General features: G+C 39.9%; 1 protein-coding gene across 1 annotated transcript in view; it reads right to left on the reverse strand.

Annotated features, from left to right (window-relative positions):
• igsf11 (immunoglobulin superfamily member 11) overlaps nt 1–21,402 on the reverse strand; it is a 235,085-nt gene that overhangs the window by 41,720 nt on the left and 171,963 nt on the right. Inside the window, exon 3 of the mRNA XM_072262291.1 lies at nt 10,722–10,929. Within this exon, the coding sequence (XP_072118392.1) occupies nt 10,722–10,929 (208 nt within the window). The remainder of the gene's footprint in view (nt 1–10,721; nt 10,930–21,402) is intronic.

Here is a 21,402-nt window from a genome sequence, read left to right on the forward strand (position 1 = left end):
TGTCACTGACCTCGATGACGAAATTGATGGCTGTTTTGTGAGGTTTGCAGACAATACAAAGATAGGTGGAGGGGCAGGTAATTTTGAGGAAGTAGGGAAGCTACAGGAGGTCTTATCAACAGATTAGGAGAATGGGCAGATGGAATACAGTGTCAGGAAGTGTATGGTCATATACTTTGCTAGAAGAAATAAAAGGGCAAACTATTTTCTAAATGTAGAGAAAAATCCAACATCTGAGGTGCAAAAGGACTTGGAGTTTATGATTCCTAAAGGTTAATTTGCAGGTTGAGTCACTAGTGAGGAAGGCAAATACGATGTCAGCATTCATTTCAAGAGGACTAGAATATAAAAGCAAGGATGTAATGTTGAGACTTTATGAAGTACTGGTGAGGCCTCACTTGGAGTATTATGAACAGTCTTTGGCCTCTTATCTTAGAAAGGATGTGCTAACACTGGAGAGAGATCAAAACCGGTTCACGAAAATGATTCCAGGATTGTCATAGGAAGAGCATTTAACAGCTCTTGGCCTGTATTCACTAGAATTCAGAAGAATACGGGGTGACCTAATTGAAATCTATCAAATGGTGAAAGGTCTTGATGGAAAGGATGTTTCCTATGGTCTAACACCAGAGGACTCATCTTCAGACTAGAGGAGTGTCCTTTTAGAACGGAGATTAGGAGGACTTTGTTTAGCCAGAGTGTAGTGAATCTGTGGAATTCTTTGCCATCGGTTGCTGTGGAGCCCAAGTCTCTATGTATATTTAAGGCAGAGATTGATAAATTCTTGATTAATCAGATCATGAAGGGATCCAGGAAGAAGACACGAGACTGGTGCTGAGAGGAAAAAGGGCTCAGCCATGATGAAATGGCAGAGCAGACTCGAAGGGCCAAATGGCCAAATTCTGCTCCTATATCTTTCAATCTTCTGGTATAAACACCATCCCAATATATACCCTGTAAGAATTTTCTAAGTTTTAATAAGATCCGCTCTCATTATTCTAAACCAAAATAGATATAAACTCTGTCATTTTAACCTTCCTGACACCACCTCCCTGATAATTAACACTGGCGCTCAACGGCGATGAGTGCTTAGCACACTGCTCTACTCTCTCTCCAGCCATGACTGTGTGGCTCAGCACAGCTCAAATGCCATCTATAAATCCGCTGATGACACAGCCACTGTTCACAGAATTTCAGTGGGTAATGAAAGGGCATACAAGAGTGAGATATACCAGCTAGTTGGGTGGTGTCACAGCAACAACCTTGCACTCAACATCAGTGAGACCAAGGAGCTGATTGTGGACTTCAGGAAGGGAAAGACAAGGAAACACATAGAGGGATCAGAAGTGGAGAGAGTGAGTAATTTCAAGCTCCTGGGTGTCAATATCTCGGAGGACCTAACCTGAACACAACATATTGATGTAACTATAAAGAAGGCAAGGCAGGGGCTATATTTCATTCGGAGATTGAGATTTTGGTTTGTCAACTAAAACACTTGAAATCTTCTACAAATGTACCGCAGAGAGCATTCTGACTGGCTACATCACCATCCGGCATGGGATGGAGGGAGGTAGGGTGGGTACTGCACAAGATCGAAGTAAGTTGCAGAAACTTGTAAAATTAGTCAGCTCCACCATTGGCACTGGCCTCCGTAGCATCCAAGACATCCTCAAGGTGCGGTGCCTTAGAAAGGCGGTGTCCATCGTTAAAAGCCGCCACCACCCAGGACATGCCCTCTTCTCAATGTTACCATCAGGAAGGAGGTACAAAAGCCCGAAGGCACACACTGACTAATTATTCAGGAACAACTTCTTCCCCTCTGCCATCTGATTTCTAAATGGAGATTGACCCATGAACACTCTCTCACTACTTTTTCTTATTTCAGTTGTTTTTGCATTACTTATTTTAACTTAACTGTTTATTAGACATTCATACTTACTGTAATTCAGTTTTTTATACATTTGTTTATCATGTATTTCATTGTACTGCTGCCATAAAGTTAACAAATTTCACAGCATATTTCGGTGATATTAAACCTGATGTCGATTTTTCACCTTTATCTTAACCAGAGTTGTTTTTAATTATCTTGGTACTTTATGTGTGATTCTTTTGTGTATGTTTTTTTCAGCAATTGTAAATGCACACTACATTAACGAACTTTCAATTTAAATAACACTGTTGACAGCCACTGCCCCTGGGATGGGATCTCAGCAACAATCACAACACGCTGGAGGAACTCAGCAGGTCGGGCAGCATCCGTGGAAATGATGAGTCGACATTTCGGGCCGGAACCCTTCATCCGATTCCAACCTCAGTTCTGGGGCCCTGCAGGCTACAGGCTCCGCCACCCCCAGCTGCTCCTGGCCTGGGGTCTCCCTGGCTGCTAAGGTAATTAATGAGTGGAACTTGATGCTCCTCTAAGACTCTCCAATCAGCTGAGTGCAAGATCATGCCCAGGAAAAGAGTAGACAGCAGACAACATCTAGACACTTCATAACCAGCAAAAAGACCACCCCTTGTCATGTTCTTGATACATACTGTGGGTTACTCATAAAGACACATATTCTTGAAGAACATAACTAGAACTTTTATTTAACAGCAAACAGAAACCACGTCTAACACGCAAGCTTCTCGATCATTCTGTCATTTCTGCACATGCTCATAGCTCCATCCAATCACCTTCTGACACGTGACACATGATATCACATCATCTTTCCTTAAAAAGAAAACAATTAGCAACATTAACCAAAACAAATGCATAATTTAACATGTCTCTATCAGTCTCTCTGGGGGTTTACAAACACAAGTAGACCTTCTAAGTGGTTCACACAGTTCTTGTGTTTCGTTGTTATTTCCTTGTTTTGTCTGGTCTGCATCAGTTAATGGAAACTGAAGTTGGCTCTTTCTTAAGGTCTTTGAGAAGAAATTGCAATTCATTCGTTAACTGTGTAATCTCTTTTTTATGCTGAGACTTCATCATTTCAATAAAACTTCTCAATTCCTTCACTTGCGCTTTCACTTCTTCAATTGGATCCTGATTCCTGTCACTCTTTGGCTTCAGATCAGTATTGTACTGTACCAGCAGGTTTGGTTTTGGTGGCAATGCTTTGTCAGATGCTGGTAATGAAGGGATTTTTCTTTATGACTTCTTCTACTTTTGCCGCAATAGAATCAAATTCTGTTCTCTCTCCCTCTTTCATCAAGTCACTGTATTCTGACTCTGTGTCACTGTCCAGGACTAACTTCACCAAATTCAGTTTCTCACAGGCAGATAGACCCAGTATTGACTGTACATTTTTTGGCACTACCACAAATGAAAGCGTGTGCTCAATATTCATGTGTTACTTTTGCCACACATGTTCCTTTAACTGGAATGTCTGCACCTGAATACCCAGTCACTTTTATATTTGTCTGATGTAACTTTGGTCTTGGCTTTAATGCATTAAACTCAGATTCTGCAAGAACATTTACTTGTGCTCTAGTATCTAATTTAAACAGAATAATGTCTTGGTTCACTTGCAATGGCATAGTCCAGTCATTCTTACTTTGTTTTCACAAAGCACATCTATGCAAAACTCCTCACATTCATTTTCAAGCACTGCATTTACTTGTTTCATTTCCTTGCTACTTCTGCAAAAGCATGAAAAATGATTAATCTTACCACAGTTGTTGCACACTTTCTGATACGCTGGACACATTTTAGGTCAGTGCTGCCACCTACAGCGATCACAAAGTTTTTTTCTTTCAGATGACGTCTTGTTCACTGTCGGTTTCATTGTCACTTCACTATTTTTTCTAATATGTTCGTGCTTTACAGCGTCTACGCTGCCATTCTTGATAAAATAAAGCTCTTTAGCCTGCAACATCACAGTCTCCGAAGCTTTGCAGAGTGCCACAGCTTTCTCCAAATTCTAATCTTGTTCTAACAGTCTTTGTTTCAGACCATTATCCAGAATGCTGCAAACAATTCTGTCTTCAATGAGGGAGTCTGTAAGCTCTGCAAACTCGCATGTTTTACTGAGATTTCTCAATTCCATGACAAATTGATCAATCATTTGACCAGCTTTCTGCTTGCATGTAAAGAATTTGTACCGTTCATACATACATTGCACTTCGGTATACAAAATGCGTTAAACTTGTCGATTATCGCTTTTAGGTTCAAATTATCTCCATTCTCAAAAGTAAAATTGTTATATATCTCAATTGCATTATCCCCAATCATGTGGAGTAGAATTGCTGCTTTTGTTTTTTCCATTTTACTTTCTACTCTGATCACCAATAAATAAATTTCAAAACACTGTTTGAATTCTTTCCAGTTTTCAGCTACGTTCCCAGTCAGCTGAAATGTTTTCAGAGATTGCAAGACTTCCATTCTTAAAGCTGTTAGCAAACAACGAAAAGGTCCGTGCTTTTTTTTTTCCGATTATCTTTGTTTCTCCTGTGTTAGTGAAACAAATTATTCTTCCAGACCTATTTGTGACATCATGTTGTGTTCTTTATACGTACCGTGGGTTACTCATAAAGACACATATTCTGGAAGAACTAGAACTTTTATTTAACAGCAAACAGCAACCACGTCTAACATACAAGCTTCTCGATCATTCTGTCATTTCTGCGCATGCTCATAGCTCTGTCCAATCACGTTCTGACATGTGACACATGATATCACCACACCCCTCACACCCATTCCCAGATACAACGGAGGTGAAAATGAACAATTCTTAAATAAATAATACCTTGATTCCATAATGAAATAGTATTTAACATGACTGTAAAAGATATTGTTGTACCCTTTCCTAGCAGGGAATTCACTGAAACTCTGGGGTTTTGAAACATCTAGAATGATCCAAAGCTTGAAGTAATCAATAGCTGCTTTTCCACAATGATTGTTATCAAAAGCTGTAGTACAGAGCAAGAAGACAGAGGAAGGTGAAGCAGGGTCAGTGTCCTTCTTGCTGTGTGCCTTTTAGCAACAGGCAATAGGGAAAAAAATCATAAAAATCAATTTTACAGGAGTTTCCTTGCTCAATGATGGACCTTTTAAAAATGTACCACAAGAAAGGGAATTTTAAAAAGGAAGATGTAGAAATGGAATCCGTGATACTGTGATAATGTCCTTATATCAACAATCTTACTTGGCTAATTTCAATCCATCATGTCTCAATCATGAAGATTTCTTCATTACAGAGAATTTCAGTGCAGTGGCAGCAACGGATTTGTCGGAGATTTATCTGCGTTTCTGGTGCTGATGCTGTCTTCATTTCACTGACAAGTACAGCTGCTTTTTCCACTATCAATCGAGTTACACAAGAAAAACCACTTTTCCCTTTACTCCTTTATCAACCACACAACAATCTCCTAGAATTTATTTCCTTAAGTCCTGAGGTGCTGGGTAATTTATCCACTATAAAGCAACATTGTCTGAAAGTATTCTGACAGATCCAACTGATGCTTTATCTCAAACTGAGAGGGAAGGAATATATTTTCATGTCTATTTTGTCAATCATTGTCACCTGTGTGCCAATAAGGTTTAGAAGTTGGAGGCCTGTAAAGAAATGATTTCTCTTCAAGAAAATTCATGACCATACAAGTGGCACCTTAAGGTTTAAATGTAGAGAAGTCACAGCAACACATTTTCAATTGTCCTTTCTGGGGAGTATTTTAAATAAATATAGGCATCCGTTAGTCTTGCAAGACCATGGATTTGCGCCTTGGAAGGTTTCCAGGACGCAGGCCTGGGCAAGGTTGTATGGAAGACTGGCAGTTGCCCATGCTGCAAGTCCCTCCTCTCTACACCACCGATGTTGACCAAGGGAAGGGCATTAGGACCCATACAGCTTGGTAGCAGTGTCGTCGCAGAGCAATATGTGGTTAAGTGCCTCGCTCAAGGACACACGCTGCCTCAGCCAAGGCTCGAACTAGCGACCTTCAAATCACTAGATGAACGCCTTAACCACTTGGCCACTTGGTTTCGTGATAGGTGCAACTATGAGCAAACTGGTATTAGTGTAAATATAAGTTTAATGGAGGATGGAAACATTAGAAACAGGAGCTGGCTATTCGGCTCATTGTGCATGCTCTGCTCTTCAGTTCAATCATGACTGACGTACTCACTTGCTTCACACTTCTTAATATCTTCATGTAAACACTAACTAAAGCCAGTAGTATCATAATGCCATTGACCTTTAGATAAAGAAAGGGCACTAGAAGAGGAACATTTCTGTAACCACTTGTTTGAACCTGCTTAACACACACAAAATGCTGGAGGAACTCAGCAGGCTAGGCAGTATCTATGGAGAAGAGTACAGTTGATGTTTCAGGCTGAGACCCTTCAAAAGGACTGCTGAAGGGTCTCGGCCCGAAACGCCGACTATTCTTTTGTCCATAGATGCTGCCTGGCCTGCTGAGTTCCTCCAGCATTTTGTGCATGTTACTCGGACTTCCAGCAGGTTTTCTCTTGTTTGTGTTTGAGCCTGCTTCCTAAGTTTGCTCTTAAATGGCCAAACTATAATTTTAAGACTTGGTCCCCTTGTTCTCAATTCCGTAATGGTTGAATTGAAGTGACAATAAGGCTTCTGTGCACTCATCCCAATTCTTGAAATTGTATTGTGAATTACTTTTTGCAAAATTACGGGGCTGGACTATGACATGTTACTCAAAAACATTGGAAAATGTTACAACAGCACCCTCTGCTGCTTTGTACACAAATTAAAATCTTCAATAAGAATTATCAAGATCATCTATCTTTTCATTTGTTCTATTTCTCAACAAAGCTATTTTATGTAGGAAAAAAACATTCTCGTTTGAATGTCAAATTAATGGCATGCAGCAGACACAGCTCAAAATCCTTTCAATTATTATCCTAAATATGCAAGGAAAGAAAAACAGCAGCAGAAATCCATTGGTGCTGATGTTTAATTCACTAGTGCAGAAATACTGACTTGATCTTTTTTTTCTAAATTTTTGAAAAAACCCAGGTGCAGCAAGTAAGAATGGGATAATGGTTGTTGGACAGGCAAGGACTGGAGGGTTGGTAACATGGTAATGATGTCTACTGCCATCTGTTGGCGCTTTGGTGATCTGCAAGCTCCTGTTAGGTTATCCATGCTGCCAATTGTTGAGACACATCAAGGGCCAGTGTCGTTGTGAATGGCATGACAGCTTGCGCAGAAACAGGAGATTGTGGGCTACCCCCAGCACGTCCTTTGGTTGTGGTGTTTGTGTGATGCAAACAACACATTTTACCGTATGTGTCGATGTACATGTGATAAATAAATTAATCTGAATCTTGACAATTTGATGCCCAAACAACAAAATTCTGGTGGCTCAATGAGAATTGTGTTTGCACAAGACCCTAGCAAGAGGGTAAATTCTTGGAGGAATGTCTGGTTGATACTGATACCAAGCATGCAAAAATAAGGGGATTTGAACACCAGGATTAAAATTTTAAGAATTGAAGCAACAGTGGGATGGGGCAACAAGCACAGATGGAGTGTGTAAACAGAAAAGGCACTTGGACAGCTGAGATTTTGATGACAATTTAAAATAGCCAGGGCACCAAAGGAAGCTTGGTCATGAAAATAAAAACATGGGTGATGGTTCCAGTAGCAGATTATTCATGGCAGAAACAAAGAGCTGCATACTATGGGGCTGGAAATAGGTTGTCTTCATGAAACAATAGACATACGCTGAGCTCTGTATCAAAGCTGGCAGTGTAGTAGGCAATCGGTTGTAGTCTAAGATGATGCCTAACTGGGATGGTGTTCATGACCAATGTTCAGAGTTTGTAGACAGAAGTCAAAGTCAGCAATTTTGGTTAGTCCAGGGAAAACATCCATCATATTGCCAAAAGTGAAGCCTTTAGTTTTTAGAGTTGCACTCTGATTTTGTTTTGAACCAAATACAGTGTTGAATTACTTTCCCTCATTTTTGGTATTCTTGATTGTAATTTATTCACAGGTCTTAGAGCTACTTATACCTTTTTCCTTTCAAATCTAATGAATCTCAATGTTATGTTCATTGTTCCCAAGGTGCACCCTCACCTCAGGATGATATTTATTTCTAGCTCTTCATCCATTGCTAAAACCAGTACACACAACTTTCAAAACACAAAGGGCTGGAGAAACTCAATGAGTCAGGCAGCATCTCTATAAAGAAATGGATAGTCAACATTTTGTCTCAAGACCTTCATCTAGACAGGATCCATCTGGAACAACTAAGCCCAGATGGTGTCAACCTACGATCTGCCCCTAAACCATAATAATGTTCTGATAATTCATGATAGCTGAACATTCAGGCATTTCAAAATAATGGAAAATTTTTAATATTCATGATTAAATTTTAATTTCACTTAAAGCAAAATCTATCTATCATAACTTAACTGAAAACATCAATATTAAACAAAATGAAGTGAACCAAACACCCCACATAACTTTCTAATGAAGGTGGATGAATGAATAATAGGCATCCGTTAGTCTCGTGAGACCATGGATTTGTGCCTTGGAAGGTTTCCAGGGCGCAGGCCTGGGCAAGGTTGTATGGAAGGCGGGTAGTTGCCCATGCTGCAAGTCTCCCCTCTCCACGCCACCGATGTTGTCCAAGGGAAGGGCATTAGGACCCATACAGCTTGGCACTGGTGCCGTCGCAGAGTAATGTATGGTTAAGTGCCTTTCTCAAGGACACAACACGCTGCCTCAGCCGAGGCTCGAACTAGTGACCTTCAGATCACTAGATGAATGCCTTAACCACTTGGCCACACGCCAACACCATGAATGAATAGGAATGCTCTAAATGTGCCTGAAGTAGATGTCTTAAAGCAATGTATCAGGCCGTCATCTCACTAAGCCACAGGATAACCCTGCACACAAAAGTAGGTCCTGTAGTGCAGCAGGGGGTCAGATATACCTATATCTCAGCTCCAGAGTTCTTTGAATATCTGCATTCCACTGCACAGGTGTAGAGTCTCCAAAAGAGCTGCACACTTACTGAAGTTAGGGAAGGATATCCCATACAACGACCAACTAGCTCTCTAACACTGCGGCCCACAAGTCAAACTCAATAGGAGAAATACAATAAATGGGGAATTGAGGGATTCAGATGATCAAATTTGGCAGTTTCAGAATTATTCCCAGACGCATTTTGCCTAATATTGCAAGTTTTACAAGGGAATATTAATAATACTTTACATAATGGAACTAAATCTTTCTCTAGACACAAGTAACCCCTTTGTTTTACAGACATAATGAATAAAAATTGAAGACTCTGAAAAGATCAGAGTTACAGAAATATCCTGTTCTTTGAAATGCAGAAACATTATCCATTTGAAAGCATTTTCTAACCATATTATGTTCTTGTCCACATCAAAGCAAATCAATATCTTATTTGAAAAAATATTTTTTTAACTGTGTTGCCAGTCTCTTATCAATAGGGAAAAACTTCAAGCAGCCCCATTTATCAAAAGTGTTCAAACCCATGTCTGTAACTAGGTGCAAATTAACAGCTTTGAACTTGAGTATCACTGTATTTTTTCCTAATTCCTGACCAATAGGCATTTGATGATTTCCCATTTTGTATTTTGATATTTAGAGAAAATATAGTTGTCACCATTTTAACGCAAGCTACTTAAAATAACCAAGCAATGCAAACAATACGCAATCTTGATGCATTTGACTCTGAGGGAAGGACTTTAATTCATCACCACAGATCTCTGCAATGGCAATTATTTGATACAGTACACATGGTTGAGATAGAAATGGCAGTGCCAGAGATGGAAGTACAGCTGCACCCAAGTAAATAATGGAAGATGATAAAGAGGTGGAAAAGCCTTGGAGACAAGGTCTTTATTAAGCTTTCTGGTTCCATTTATATAAATTATAGCCATGATGGTCATTACCACAAGGTTATTGCCCTATTTCACAGGCAGTAATCTTGAGAACCGGCCAGCAAAGAAACTTCTGTCTCTTTCCTCATCAGTATTTAAACATAGCAGATGGAGCAAGTTGTCCAGCAGCGACTCAAGCAGGTACAGGGATATCTATCTCAAAGCAGAAATTTGACACAGGTCTTGCTATCCAATTCTATTTGCTACCCAGCCACTATCCCTCCAATTCAAGACAGGATAGTGGATGAAAGCCAAGTTCAGGCTAGTTAATCTTAACATCTACACTACAATTCATTCCTTGTCATCTCTCATTTTTCAGAGGCGCAGGAGTCATCATGTTACATAAAGTATAGTTTTGATTTGTTTTCTGAAATATGACAGTGCTTAGATTGCAAAACATAAGATGTGAGTTCAAGAACATCTAGGTAAATGTTACATTATATATAAATCACAGAGTGAAATTTATAACCAGTGCATCTTGACGGAATTTGAACACGATTTGGTAGATTGATCCAAACTGAAAATAGGATTGAAAATGGCAGGCTAAGATTGACTTGTAGCTCTTAAAGGCCAAACTAGAAAATGTAATTTCAAGCCATCTATACAATGTCAATCCGAACATTAGTTTTGCAGTTAAAGGGTCAGGGTAGCCTATACTCTTTGGAATATTAAACAATTGTGTAATAGGGCAGATCAATTGACATCAAGGCAAATCATACTGTGATACAATAAGTTTCAAGGGAACTGGAAGACATGGCACTTAAGCAAGGAGGCAAAATGTTAGCAAACACATGGCAAACATGGTCAGAATGATAGAAAATAGCAGAAGGATAATTAATACCTAGAACAGACAGTCCAAGGACACCTATGTTCCTTTCTCCTCGGTCGGGTGGATTGTTCACCAAACACTGGTATGTCCCCGTGTCTGATAATTGACTGTTATTAATGAAGATGGAGGCACTCAGGCTGGGCATGGTGATGACAAATCCCACACGGGAATTAAAGTGGCTGGCCCCACTGATTACCTGACCTCCCTGGTACAAAATTACCTGTGACAGAGAAAAGCAAAGAAAAATCTCATTTAATTTATTTCACGTCTGGTTCAGTTCAAAAATCCACCTGTATTTATTAAAACTTCATTTTGTCACAAAGTACTAACATACGGAGACCATTATCAGTCCACATACAAATGTGCCTGAAGCATAATGGCTCTCATCATGCGTCATCCATACACAGATGTTAATTTGCATCTCAACAATTTTTATAAGTGATTTATTCATTCAAATGTTTTGTTAAGCTCCAAATTTCACTAATTCTGTGAAATGCTGGAAATTAAAGATTCCTCGTCCAAATTCCTTTAACACTAAGCAGGATCGAAAGCAAAGATAAACTTTTGACTATGGTAATCAGTCTTAAAGTGTGCACTGCTGTGTACTAAATTTTTTTTTGTTGTGCATATGTAAACAAATACATAAATAATTCTCAAACGGTCGCTCATTTAATGTAATTTGATATTCCTGGATTAGGTTTTCTTTCGGAATTGGTAAACTGACCTAAGCCAGTCGTAAACCCAAAAGGATCACTTAAAATTGTTTTTTCATACCAAGGTGGCCCACAAGCAGGTAAATTATCAATAAGACAGTGCATAAAACCAGTAATAAACTAATGCAGGTCAGATGATTCAGCTTTGTCTATGGTCTCATATGTAGCAATGCCCTTTCCTGAACCACTATTAGCATAAAACAAATAGCTTTTCACATTGCTCTTTGGTGCTGTACATGGTTATATTATCAGCATTGACATGCTCTCTCAGCCTGCAGTTACTCACCTTTACAACTTTACACTTATTCTCTCAGACTTCAACCTCCTACATACCCCTTGCACCATTCTACCCAGCAGTATTACATGGGCCTTTTCTGGGCCTCCTAAAGCACAAGCAAAAATGCCTCAAATCCAAATTGGTAACACATAGAAGTGCTTGATTGAGAACATGATTTACAGTATTTAAGTGCAAATTCAAAATATGTTTTGATGCATATTTGAACTTGAGATCTTCTGCTGTACTCAAGGTTGATTTATTTTTCGTTTATGTATGTTTCTGTTGAACAGGATGGAATTCCCCCCGTTAATGAAATGGTAAATGAACTGTAGTGGATATTTTGGAGAGGGTGATGACAACTCAGGAGGAGGCTCTTTGGACCACCTAGTCTACGGCAACTCCCTGGAAAGCAGTCCAATTAGTCTCATTCCCTCAAATCCATTTTTCTTTATCTTATAAGTTTACATCTCTCATGTGCCTAATCAATTTCCGCTTGATTACAACCAGTTCCTTTAAAGGTTCTTCCTCACATTCCGCCTGTATCTCTTGCCCAAAACTGTAAATTACAATTACCTAATTTTTGTTCCATTAGCTAATGAAACACAGCTTTTCTTTATTAAGATCACCATCGTCTTGTATCCAGATTCAAATCTCCCCTTAATCTCTTTTTCTCCAAGGACAAATCACAACATTTCTGATCAAATCTTGCAGTTGAAATCTTTCATCCTTGGGGAAAAAAATCAGTTAAAAACTGATAAAAACTATGCTGTATTTCCCTAAAACACTAGTTTCTGATGGAGGAAGATATTGGCCTTTTTTAAAAACAATCTTCATAATAAATTATTCCCAATCCCATTTTGCAGACTGGAGCATTATTTCAGTGAAAAGCAATGGTTGTGTATTTATCAGTGATACCACATCAAACATGCTAGGCACATTTCAGGGCATTGGCAACAGGTGGCACACATCTGGGGAGAAGAACACAGTGACAGCCTGACACTACTGATGAAGAACCAGCTACACTTTAGCAGACTGCTCCTTTAAAAATAAAACTTTGTTAGATTCAAATGGTATCAGTCCTTTGACTGAAAACAATGGAATCTCTGGTGTGTAACGAGGTAGAATGCATTATAATTACTTTTAAAATCCCATTGGCACCACTAGAGTGTATCTGCATATATATATATGTGCCACATTTAATAATACCAACAAATGACTTCCAATTCCAATGAATTACTGATGTTTTGATTTATGTTTTCTTCCACTCTCACCTCAAAATGCCCATTTCTTTTACTTAAACTCTATTCAACCATAGTAGACAAGGTAGGAAGTTTTACTGTCTACCTTGAATTTCCTACAAAGAAGATATGTCAGCTTCAAAAGGAGAACACTATTAAACTTATTCCCCCATCAACATGAAACTATGCTGTGATACCTTACCTAATCACAGCCAAAGTTAGTTAATAAGTAAAAACTAATAAACAGCCTTTCAAAAAGCTCAAATTAATTAGCCAGGGCTTGTACCTATAAAGCAGCAGCACTTTTATTAGTTAACAATCCTCTGATATGAAGCATCACTAATTTAAAATACACATGTACATGAATCATTGAAAGTTAATATGCAGATATAGCAAGTAATTAGGAAGACAAATGGTATGTTCAGTTTTATTGCCAGAGGATTTGAGTACAGAAGAAAAGGTATTTTACTGAAAATGTATAGGACCCCTGGTGAGACCTTACCAAGAATATATTAAACAATCTCCATACAGTCTTTTGTCTTGCACCTCACTTTTGAAGCCTCATCCATTCTTCACCCTGCTCTCAGTTTTGAGGGAAGGTCATTGGCCTGAAATCTTAACTAGTTTCCACAGACTGGCCAAATTACTCCAGCATATGTTTTTGCTCAATAAATGTGCATACAGGGCTGGTTTCCATGAACATGGAAAGATATACTTGTGATTGAAGATGGACCATTTTGTGTGGAGGTATTATGCATAATCTAAGTGAACGGCAAGACAGATATCAGGGACTGAATATCCTATTTCTGCTTCTATCTTTTATGTTCAGAATAATTTGGAAGTCAATTTCTCATCCATCATTGAGTGCAAGGTTGTTATTGTGATACCATTCAACCAGCTGATCTACCTCACTCACTCACTTCTTGTCACCACCTCAGGTGAACTTTTGAAATGAAAATCTATCTTATTGTAGCCTTTTGCACCCAATTGTTTACCTGCCCTGCAATTCCTATGTGATTTGGTGTTTCAATAAATAAAGCCACATTCGGTATGTATTCATGTAACAGCCAGGAAAAAACAGAGTGAAGATGACTCTGGTAAGTCATACCAGCTGTTCTTTTTAAGAATAATATTTTTTTTAAATAGCACGACGAGTGTGGAGCAGCAATTCCGGAACCTTCCCCCACACTAGGAGAAATTGCTAAGTTTTTTCTCTTCCCATACTGACTCATTCCCTAACACAAATGTGTACCATACGCCATGGCGATAGAAAGCAAAGTCTGTGCAATTTCCTTACACCATAGCTGAGCCCTCATAGACAGCAGATGACATTATTAAAATCATGGAGATATTGTAACACTTTTCATTCTATTGGCAGTGACAGTGAGAAAACTGTCATTGTTCAGAAAGCTGCCATTTACAAGTGAACCCCATCAGTGGCCTAGTACCTTAGAATATTCTATTCCCGTTATGCTGTTTGAAGGCATGGCTTACAAACAGCAGTCCAACGTGTCACCTTCTGATCCCCGGGAAGTCCACCATGTAGTGTACTCAGAAAGCAACATCAGTCTGCTCTCATTTCCACAATGACAGGCACTAGTGTCAGCTACATTCCCTTGGAGTGGCTTGTTCGTGCAGGACTGGTTAAGAAGAACACCTGAAACCACTCATAAACACAAGAGATTTTGCAGATCTTGAGCAACACACACAAAATGTTGGAGGAACTCAGCAAGTCAGGTAGCATCCATGGAGTGAAATAAACAGTCAATGTTTGGGGCCAGAACCCTTCATCAGGAAAGCACTGAAACTGCTCAAGTCTCTCTGTCCACAGGTCCAGCTTAAATCAGCTGCATAGCTCATGAATGGGAATCTCATGATGCCAGCAAAAATGGTGAGTGCAATTATTTCCATACACTCTAAGTGCTCATGCACTGGTGCTTCCTCACCTCAGCAAACTGTAAAGAAGAACAAGGCACTGACAGCAAAACAGTTACATGGAGGCCTTGCATGCAAGATTAGTTTTTAGAAAGATGGTAATGAATACCTTATATAGAAATGAACAGCTTCATTTCCAAAACACAGCAGGGTCATTTATTTTCTATCTAGTTTCAAAATACCAGAAGATCAGACTAAAGCCGAGAAACTGGATTTCACCAACTTGCCACAATAAATGTATTTTTCCCATTGCCAAATTGGGCATTGCCAAACTAAAAATCACTACATTGGGTCACCCTTGCTTTAAGAAACTGTTCAGTTTCACCTACTTGAGTCAGAAGCCAACTTGCACATATTCAGACACGTGCTGCTGCCCAGACTCTAAGCTACCATCTCGTTCTGGTGTTACCTGCCAGGGAATGGGTCAATGATGTTAAAGAGATCTCTCCATGGCAGCCTCATAGGTTGCCATTGGAGGTGAAGGAAAACACTGGAATGGAGGTAGGGCTGAGTAGAAAAGTGAGGAGAAAGAAAAAGAATGATGAGATCACAGGGTTGAATGGCCTTGTTTTAAGCAATATGGCCTGCACACAGTGATTACCAAAGCCACTCACAACAGACTGAGGCATCTGTGGCACAGATGTTTGAAAGCAATCTCTAGATTGGTGCATTGAGAACCACATCAATGCTGCTCATCATCTGAAGGGAATAACACTAGTATAAAAACATTAAATGTGACTGAAAATAAAATTAATAACCAACATCGACCTTTCAATTCACTGTGGTTCCCACCTTTTACTTAACATATTCCCCACTTTGTTATGAGTGAACAGTCAGGGGGTGGATCACTACAGTTTGATCCAAGTTCTGTCACCACGTGTATGACACACAAAAGGGAACAAGACCTGATCTTGATAGTGCTGGCTGATATATTACCCTGATGGTCAGGCCTTCTGCCAGAAATGGGAGGAATGAGTTCACAAGGTACATCAAACACTTTTTGTGCATGAATTATGCATTAAAATGGTGCTGTCTTTTTCATAATCCAATTTCTAGGCTCAAGTATTGCATAATGCAGCGCTTCACAGCCATCCAAAACCTCTTCCTACCTACAGTATTGAACTGGCTGAACAAGTGTCTGCCAATAGTTGGCATCAGTAAGGGACAGCTCATCTCATCCCGATGCCTACTCAATGACTTGCAAAGTGTCAAATAGCCTGAAGGAACAGGGGGCCACTTTAGTGTGCAAAATGTGATCTAGCAATAAGTAGCAGCACCATCAGATGGATCTCACCTTCTCTCTCCTCTTAAATGCACCCCAGTCTACCTTTTTCACAAAGCTTTCGTCATCAGTCCTATTACCTTCTTATGGAATTTGATTTTAGCTTGCTAATGCATCTGTGAAACACTATGAGATATTTTAAAGGCAACGTGTAAGTGCAAACTGTTACAAAAGCTGTGAAACAGCAGAACAAGGTCATCAGTTCCCAAAGCAAATGCACTCGTGAAGGCGGAAAATAAAAGGCACAAGCTCAGCCACACTGGACCTGTCCTGGACCCATCATATAAATGGAATTTCAAAGGAAGCACGACAGCACCCCTACTTCCTCAGGAGTCTACAGAGATTCAGCATGGCATCGAAAACCTTGACAAACTTCTATAGATGTGTGGTGGGAAGTGTACTGACTGACTGCATTATGGCTTGTTGTGGACACACCAATGCCTTTGAGCAGAAAATCCTACAAAACGTAGTGGATTCAGCCCAGTACATCACAGGTAAAGCCTTCCCAACCATTGAGTACATCTACATGAAACATTATCGTAGAAAAGCAGCATCCATCATCAAAGATCCTCACCACTCAGGTCATGCTCTTTGCTCACTGCTGCCATCAGGTACAAATGCCTCAGGATCCGCACTACCAGGTTCAAGAACACTTACTACCCCTCAAACATCAGGCTCTTGAACAGAAGGGGATAACTACACTCATTCTATTTCTGGGTGTTCCCACAACCAATGATCTCACTTTATCTTTATCTTGTTATTTCATGCTCTCATTACTTATTACTATTTATCTATATTTGCGTTTGCACAGTTTGTGTTCTATGTTCTTGCTCTTTCATTGATCCTGTTTACAATTACTGTTCTATAGAGTTGCTGAGTATGCCTGCAGGAAAAGGAATCTCAGGGGGTTGTACGTGGTGACATGTATGTACAAATCATAATTTTTTCTTTGAACTACATGAAGTTGGTGGCAACTGTGGCATATTCATTCAGACCCAAAAGTGAATCCCTGAATATGGTCTAGTCTGCCGATTCAAAGCAGTCCTGTAATCGTTCTTCCACCTCTCTTGACCCTACCTTCCTGGTCCTCACCACCAGTGCTGAGGACCTTAGTCTCTGCATAAAAGCAAGGAGTAAAAGCACAGACAAGTGAAGAAATAAAATACTGCAAAAATACAGTGGATAGGGATCAGAAATTACAAAGTCTAACTAGTGGAAAAATTGAATATGCAGAACTGCAGCAAATTGATTTCAATGTTAGCAAGTATGAAGTAATCTATATTACACCAAAAAAGCATACATGTCTTCTTACGGGCAGCCACAAAACAAAGAAACACAACAAAGACCAACAAACATCCAATGTGCAAAAAGAGAAATAGTGCGGACATTTTTTTAAAAAGTAAACAAATAATACACAGAACATGAACTGCAGAGAGCCCTAAATTAAGTCCACAGCCAGAGGACCAATTCATAGCTGATGTGAGTGAATCTGGTCCAGGAGCCCAATGGCTGCAGGCAGCCGCTGCAATGTTTGTTCAGCCCAGAGGCGAGTGAAGCCAGGCCAGGTGCCTGTTGATTGCAGGGCCACAATTACTCCTAAACCTAGCACGTGGACCCAAGAATCCTGCACCACCCACCTGGTGGTAGCAGCAAGAACACAGAGAGAGATAGGTAAAGTCAGGCAGAAGGAATGGGTTCAGGTGAGGGGGGGGGAATCTTAGCTGATATGGAGAAGTGAACTGAACGATTCCACCTCCACCCTCTGTGTTAACGCCTTAACCTTTGTACTCTAGCTCAGCACTTGAATTGGCTAAACATTGGTTCGTTTGTCAATCCAACCCAAAGCAAAACTGTCAGATTGTTTGGACAATTCAAAAGCACACCTCCCAAAGGAAAATTACAGGTTGCGTACTGCAGTGGTTGTAGTCCAGAAGTATATTTGGTAGAGTAGCTAGTAGTTTTGTGAGCTGTCCACAAAACATCGCCATAAATTGCCAACGTCATCGTGGCAGGTTAAACTCGCTAAATACTGAAAACAGCGGAGGTCAAAATAAGCCTAGGAGTCAACATAAGTGTCATTGACACCTTCAAAAAATAAGCTGTTATTTGAATGACAGTATATAGATAAGAGGACAATGTTACCATTACTTACAGAAATTAAACAGCACCAAATCCACTAGGATTACCAACATCTCAGTTACACAGGTAGTGTGTGCAGATGTACCAATGCATGCAGAAAAGAGCAAGGTAGAAAGCAGAAATCCATTATCAGTCTGACTGAGTTGTTGAACTACTGTACAAATGGGTCGTCTGCAACTGTAGCAGTGAAGGAGAACGAGTTTATAAAGCATGGTAAAGGGGAATACACCCAGTACAGATGTTGCAGGGGAAAAGGGAAAGGAGCAGGCCTAAATGCATATGAAAGTGCTAAAAGCGTAACAGTGACGGGGACACCAGGAAAAGCACAGTAGCCGAGAATCTTTTCTATGAGAGCAGTCAAAAAAAATTTAATTTTAAAGTTGCAAGCAACTTAAAAATAGAGAGGACTCAGTAGTCACCATTCCAAATGTTCTCATTAGGAAATATAGTAGCAATTTGCCTTCCCAAACAGATAGGATTAAGGAGAAAACTCATGCCCATTCTCTAATTGGAAAGTCACAGAAACCTCTAAATTGGAGTCAAAATCATGATGTAGTTTCCTACTACTCTCACCCACTATCATCTAATGTAATATCCAGGCAGACAAGGCTGCAGTGACTGAAGTACCTGTAAGAGCATTCTTTAAACTGAAGCTTGTGTCACATGTAATTAAACGTTGAATGGACAGGCTAGATATTTTCAAAGTCAATAGGAGCACAAAGGAATAATGGCTTCTCAGGAAAAGAGAAAAGTACTTTTGAATCAGACTGTGTTCCCATGGGAAAATCTGGATAAGACTGAACTATTTGCAGAGCAAACAGAACTGCAAAACAGAGATAGAACGTAGGAGCAGAATTAGACCAGTTGGCCCATTGAATCTGTTCTGCCATTCATTCATGACGATATTTCCCTTCGTATCCACATTCTCCCAACTCCTTTGACCCACTTACTAATCAAGAACCTAGAAACCTCCTTTTTAAATATACCCAATGATTTGGCCGCCACAGTAGTCTGGGGCAATGAATTCCAGATTCACCACTTTTATATTCCAGTCCTCTCAAAATCAATGCTAACATTGCATCTGCCTTCCTTACTGCTGACTCAACCAGCAAGTTAACCTTGAGGAAATCCTACACTAGGCCTCTCAAGACTATTTGCTCCTCTGATTTCAGAATTTGCTCCCCATTTAGAAAATAGTCTACACCTTTATTCCTTCAACCAACACGCATTCACTTCCCTTCTCTATATTCCATTTGCCACTTCTTTGCCCATTCTCCTAATCTGTCCATTTCTTTCTGTAAACTCTCTACTTTCTCAATACTACCTGTCCTTCCACCTAAATTTGTAACATCCACAAAACTGGCCACAACGTCATCAATTCTATCATTCAGATCATTAACTTGCAACATGAAAAGTAGCGACCCCAAGATCAACCTGGGATACCTGGGAACTTGGGAGATAGAGCATAGTTATAGGCCCTTCCAGCCCAAAATAGTCCAGGCTGCCCAATAACACCCATGTGACCAATTGATCTACCTATCTGTACGTCTTTGGAAGGTGGAAAGAAACCGGAGCATCCGGTCACGGGAAGAATGGATGAACTCCTTACCGAGAGTGGCAGAATTGAACCTGGGTCACTGACTCTGCAATAGAACTATGCTAACCACTACACTACCTATTTTATTATGTGCCTCTAAGTACCCTGAAGCCTCACCCTCACTAACTGACTAGCATCTTACCAACCAGTTAAGTCAGGCTAACCGGCCTATAATCTCCTGGCTTTTGCTTCCCTCCCTTCTTAAAGAGTGGAGTGACATTCACAATTTTCCTTCCAGAAAATAGTGATTCTTGATAGATCACTACTAAACAGGATACAATTTGTCCATCAAGAGTCAGCAAGATCCAGAGAAACTGGAACATTTTGGGGTTTGAGGATAATATAATGGCAGAAAGTATTCTCATTCAAAATACTTGTGAAAATTAACCTTCAGCCATGTGGGTGTGATTGATGTTGGACAACTGTCACCTGGTCTCTTCCAGCAAACAGCTGTTTCGGTTTATATGAGTCACAATCTCATGGACTTCATCTTCAGTTTTTGTTGTCTGTTTACAAACCAACATAATTATTCAAACCAGATATATATCTCTTGACAGGATTCTGAACTTAAGACGACAAATTATTCATCTATAGATCCCAGTCCAGTACCTGCACGTTTGGTCATTGGACAAAAGCCACAAGCAACATTTAAAGTTCTATTAGAATGATACAGTACAATGAAAATTTGCAAGCCACGTTACAGCCATAAACTTACCAGTTCAAGTGCAACAGACAAATTGAAATTGTAAATCAGAGAGAGCCAAGGTCAGTGAAGTGTTAACAATCCAAATGATTTAATGTTCCACACTTCAATCCTGACTACAATTCAAAAGAACACTGTTGGCTTTAAAAATCCTTGAGAATGATTGGAGCTCAAGAGAATACCATATACAGTATCTGCAAGCTATAAAAGGAAAATGCTGGCAGAAGACAGGATGGTGATAGCAGCCAGTCTATAGTGCCAGAGGAAGGAGAAAGCTAGTAAAGCAATATAAGTGGCACAAAGTTCAATATAAGCCAGCTAACTGCAGCCCGAAAAACACACACTTAAAGTTTGCCTGGTTGAAGTTACAGACAATGATGAAGTTGGATCAAGATATACCGTGTTAAGAGCATGTTACCAAAATACTACCGTCATGTTTCCTGTTCAGAAAGGAATGGTAAGATCAGCTTGCTGGAGAGTGATCTCACAGAAAGAAAACAGCCTAGATGGTGTCTCCAGTTGTGTTGTTAGCTCCTGTACAGATCAGCCAGCAGGGGTTTTGCAGACATTGTTAGCTTCTCCCCAATTCAATCTGAGGTTCCCAGGATAATTTAAGACTACCATCATCCTGGTACCCAAGAAAAACAACATAAAGTGCCTTAATGATGACCGCCCAGCGGCTCTGGCATCCACCAGCATGAAGTGGTTCAGGAGGCTGATCATGACACACATTTAACTCCAGCCTCCAAGACAACCTCAACCCACTGCAATTTGCCTACTGCTGAAACATATCTATGGCTGACACCATC

The sequence above is a fragment of the Mobula birostris genome, chromosome 6 (assembly GCF_030028105.1).
Source record: "Mobula birostris isolate sMobBir1 chromosome 6, sMobBir1.hap1, whole genome shotgun sequence".
NCBI lineage: Eukaryota > Metazoa > Chordata > Chondrichthyes > Myliobatiformes > Myliobatidae > Mobula > Mobula birostris.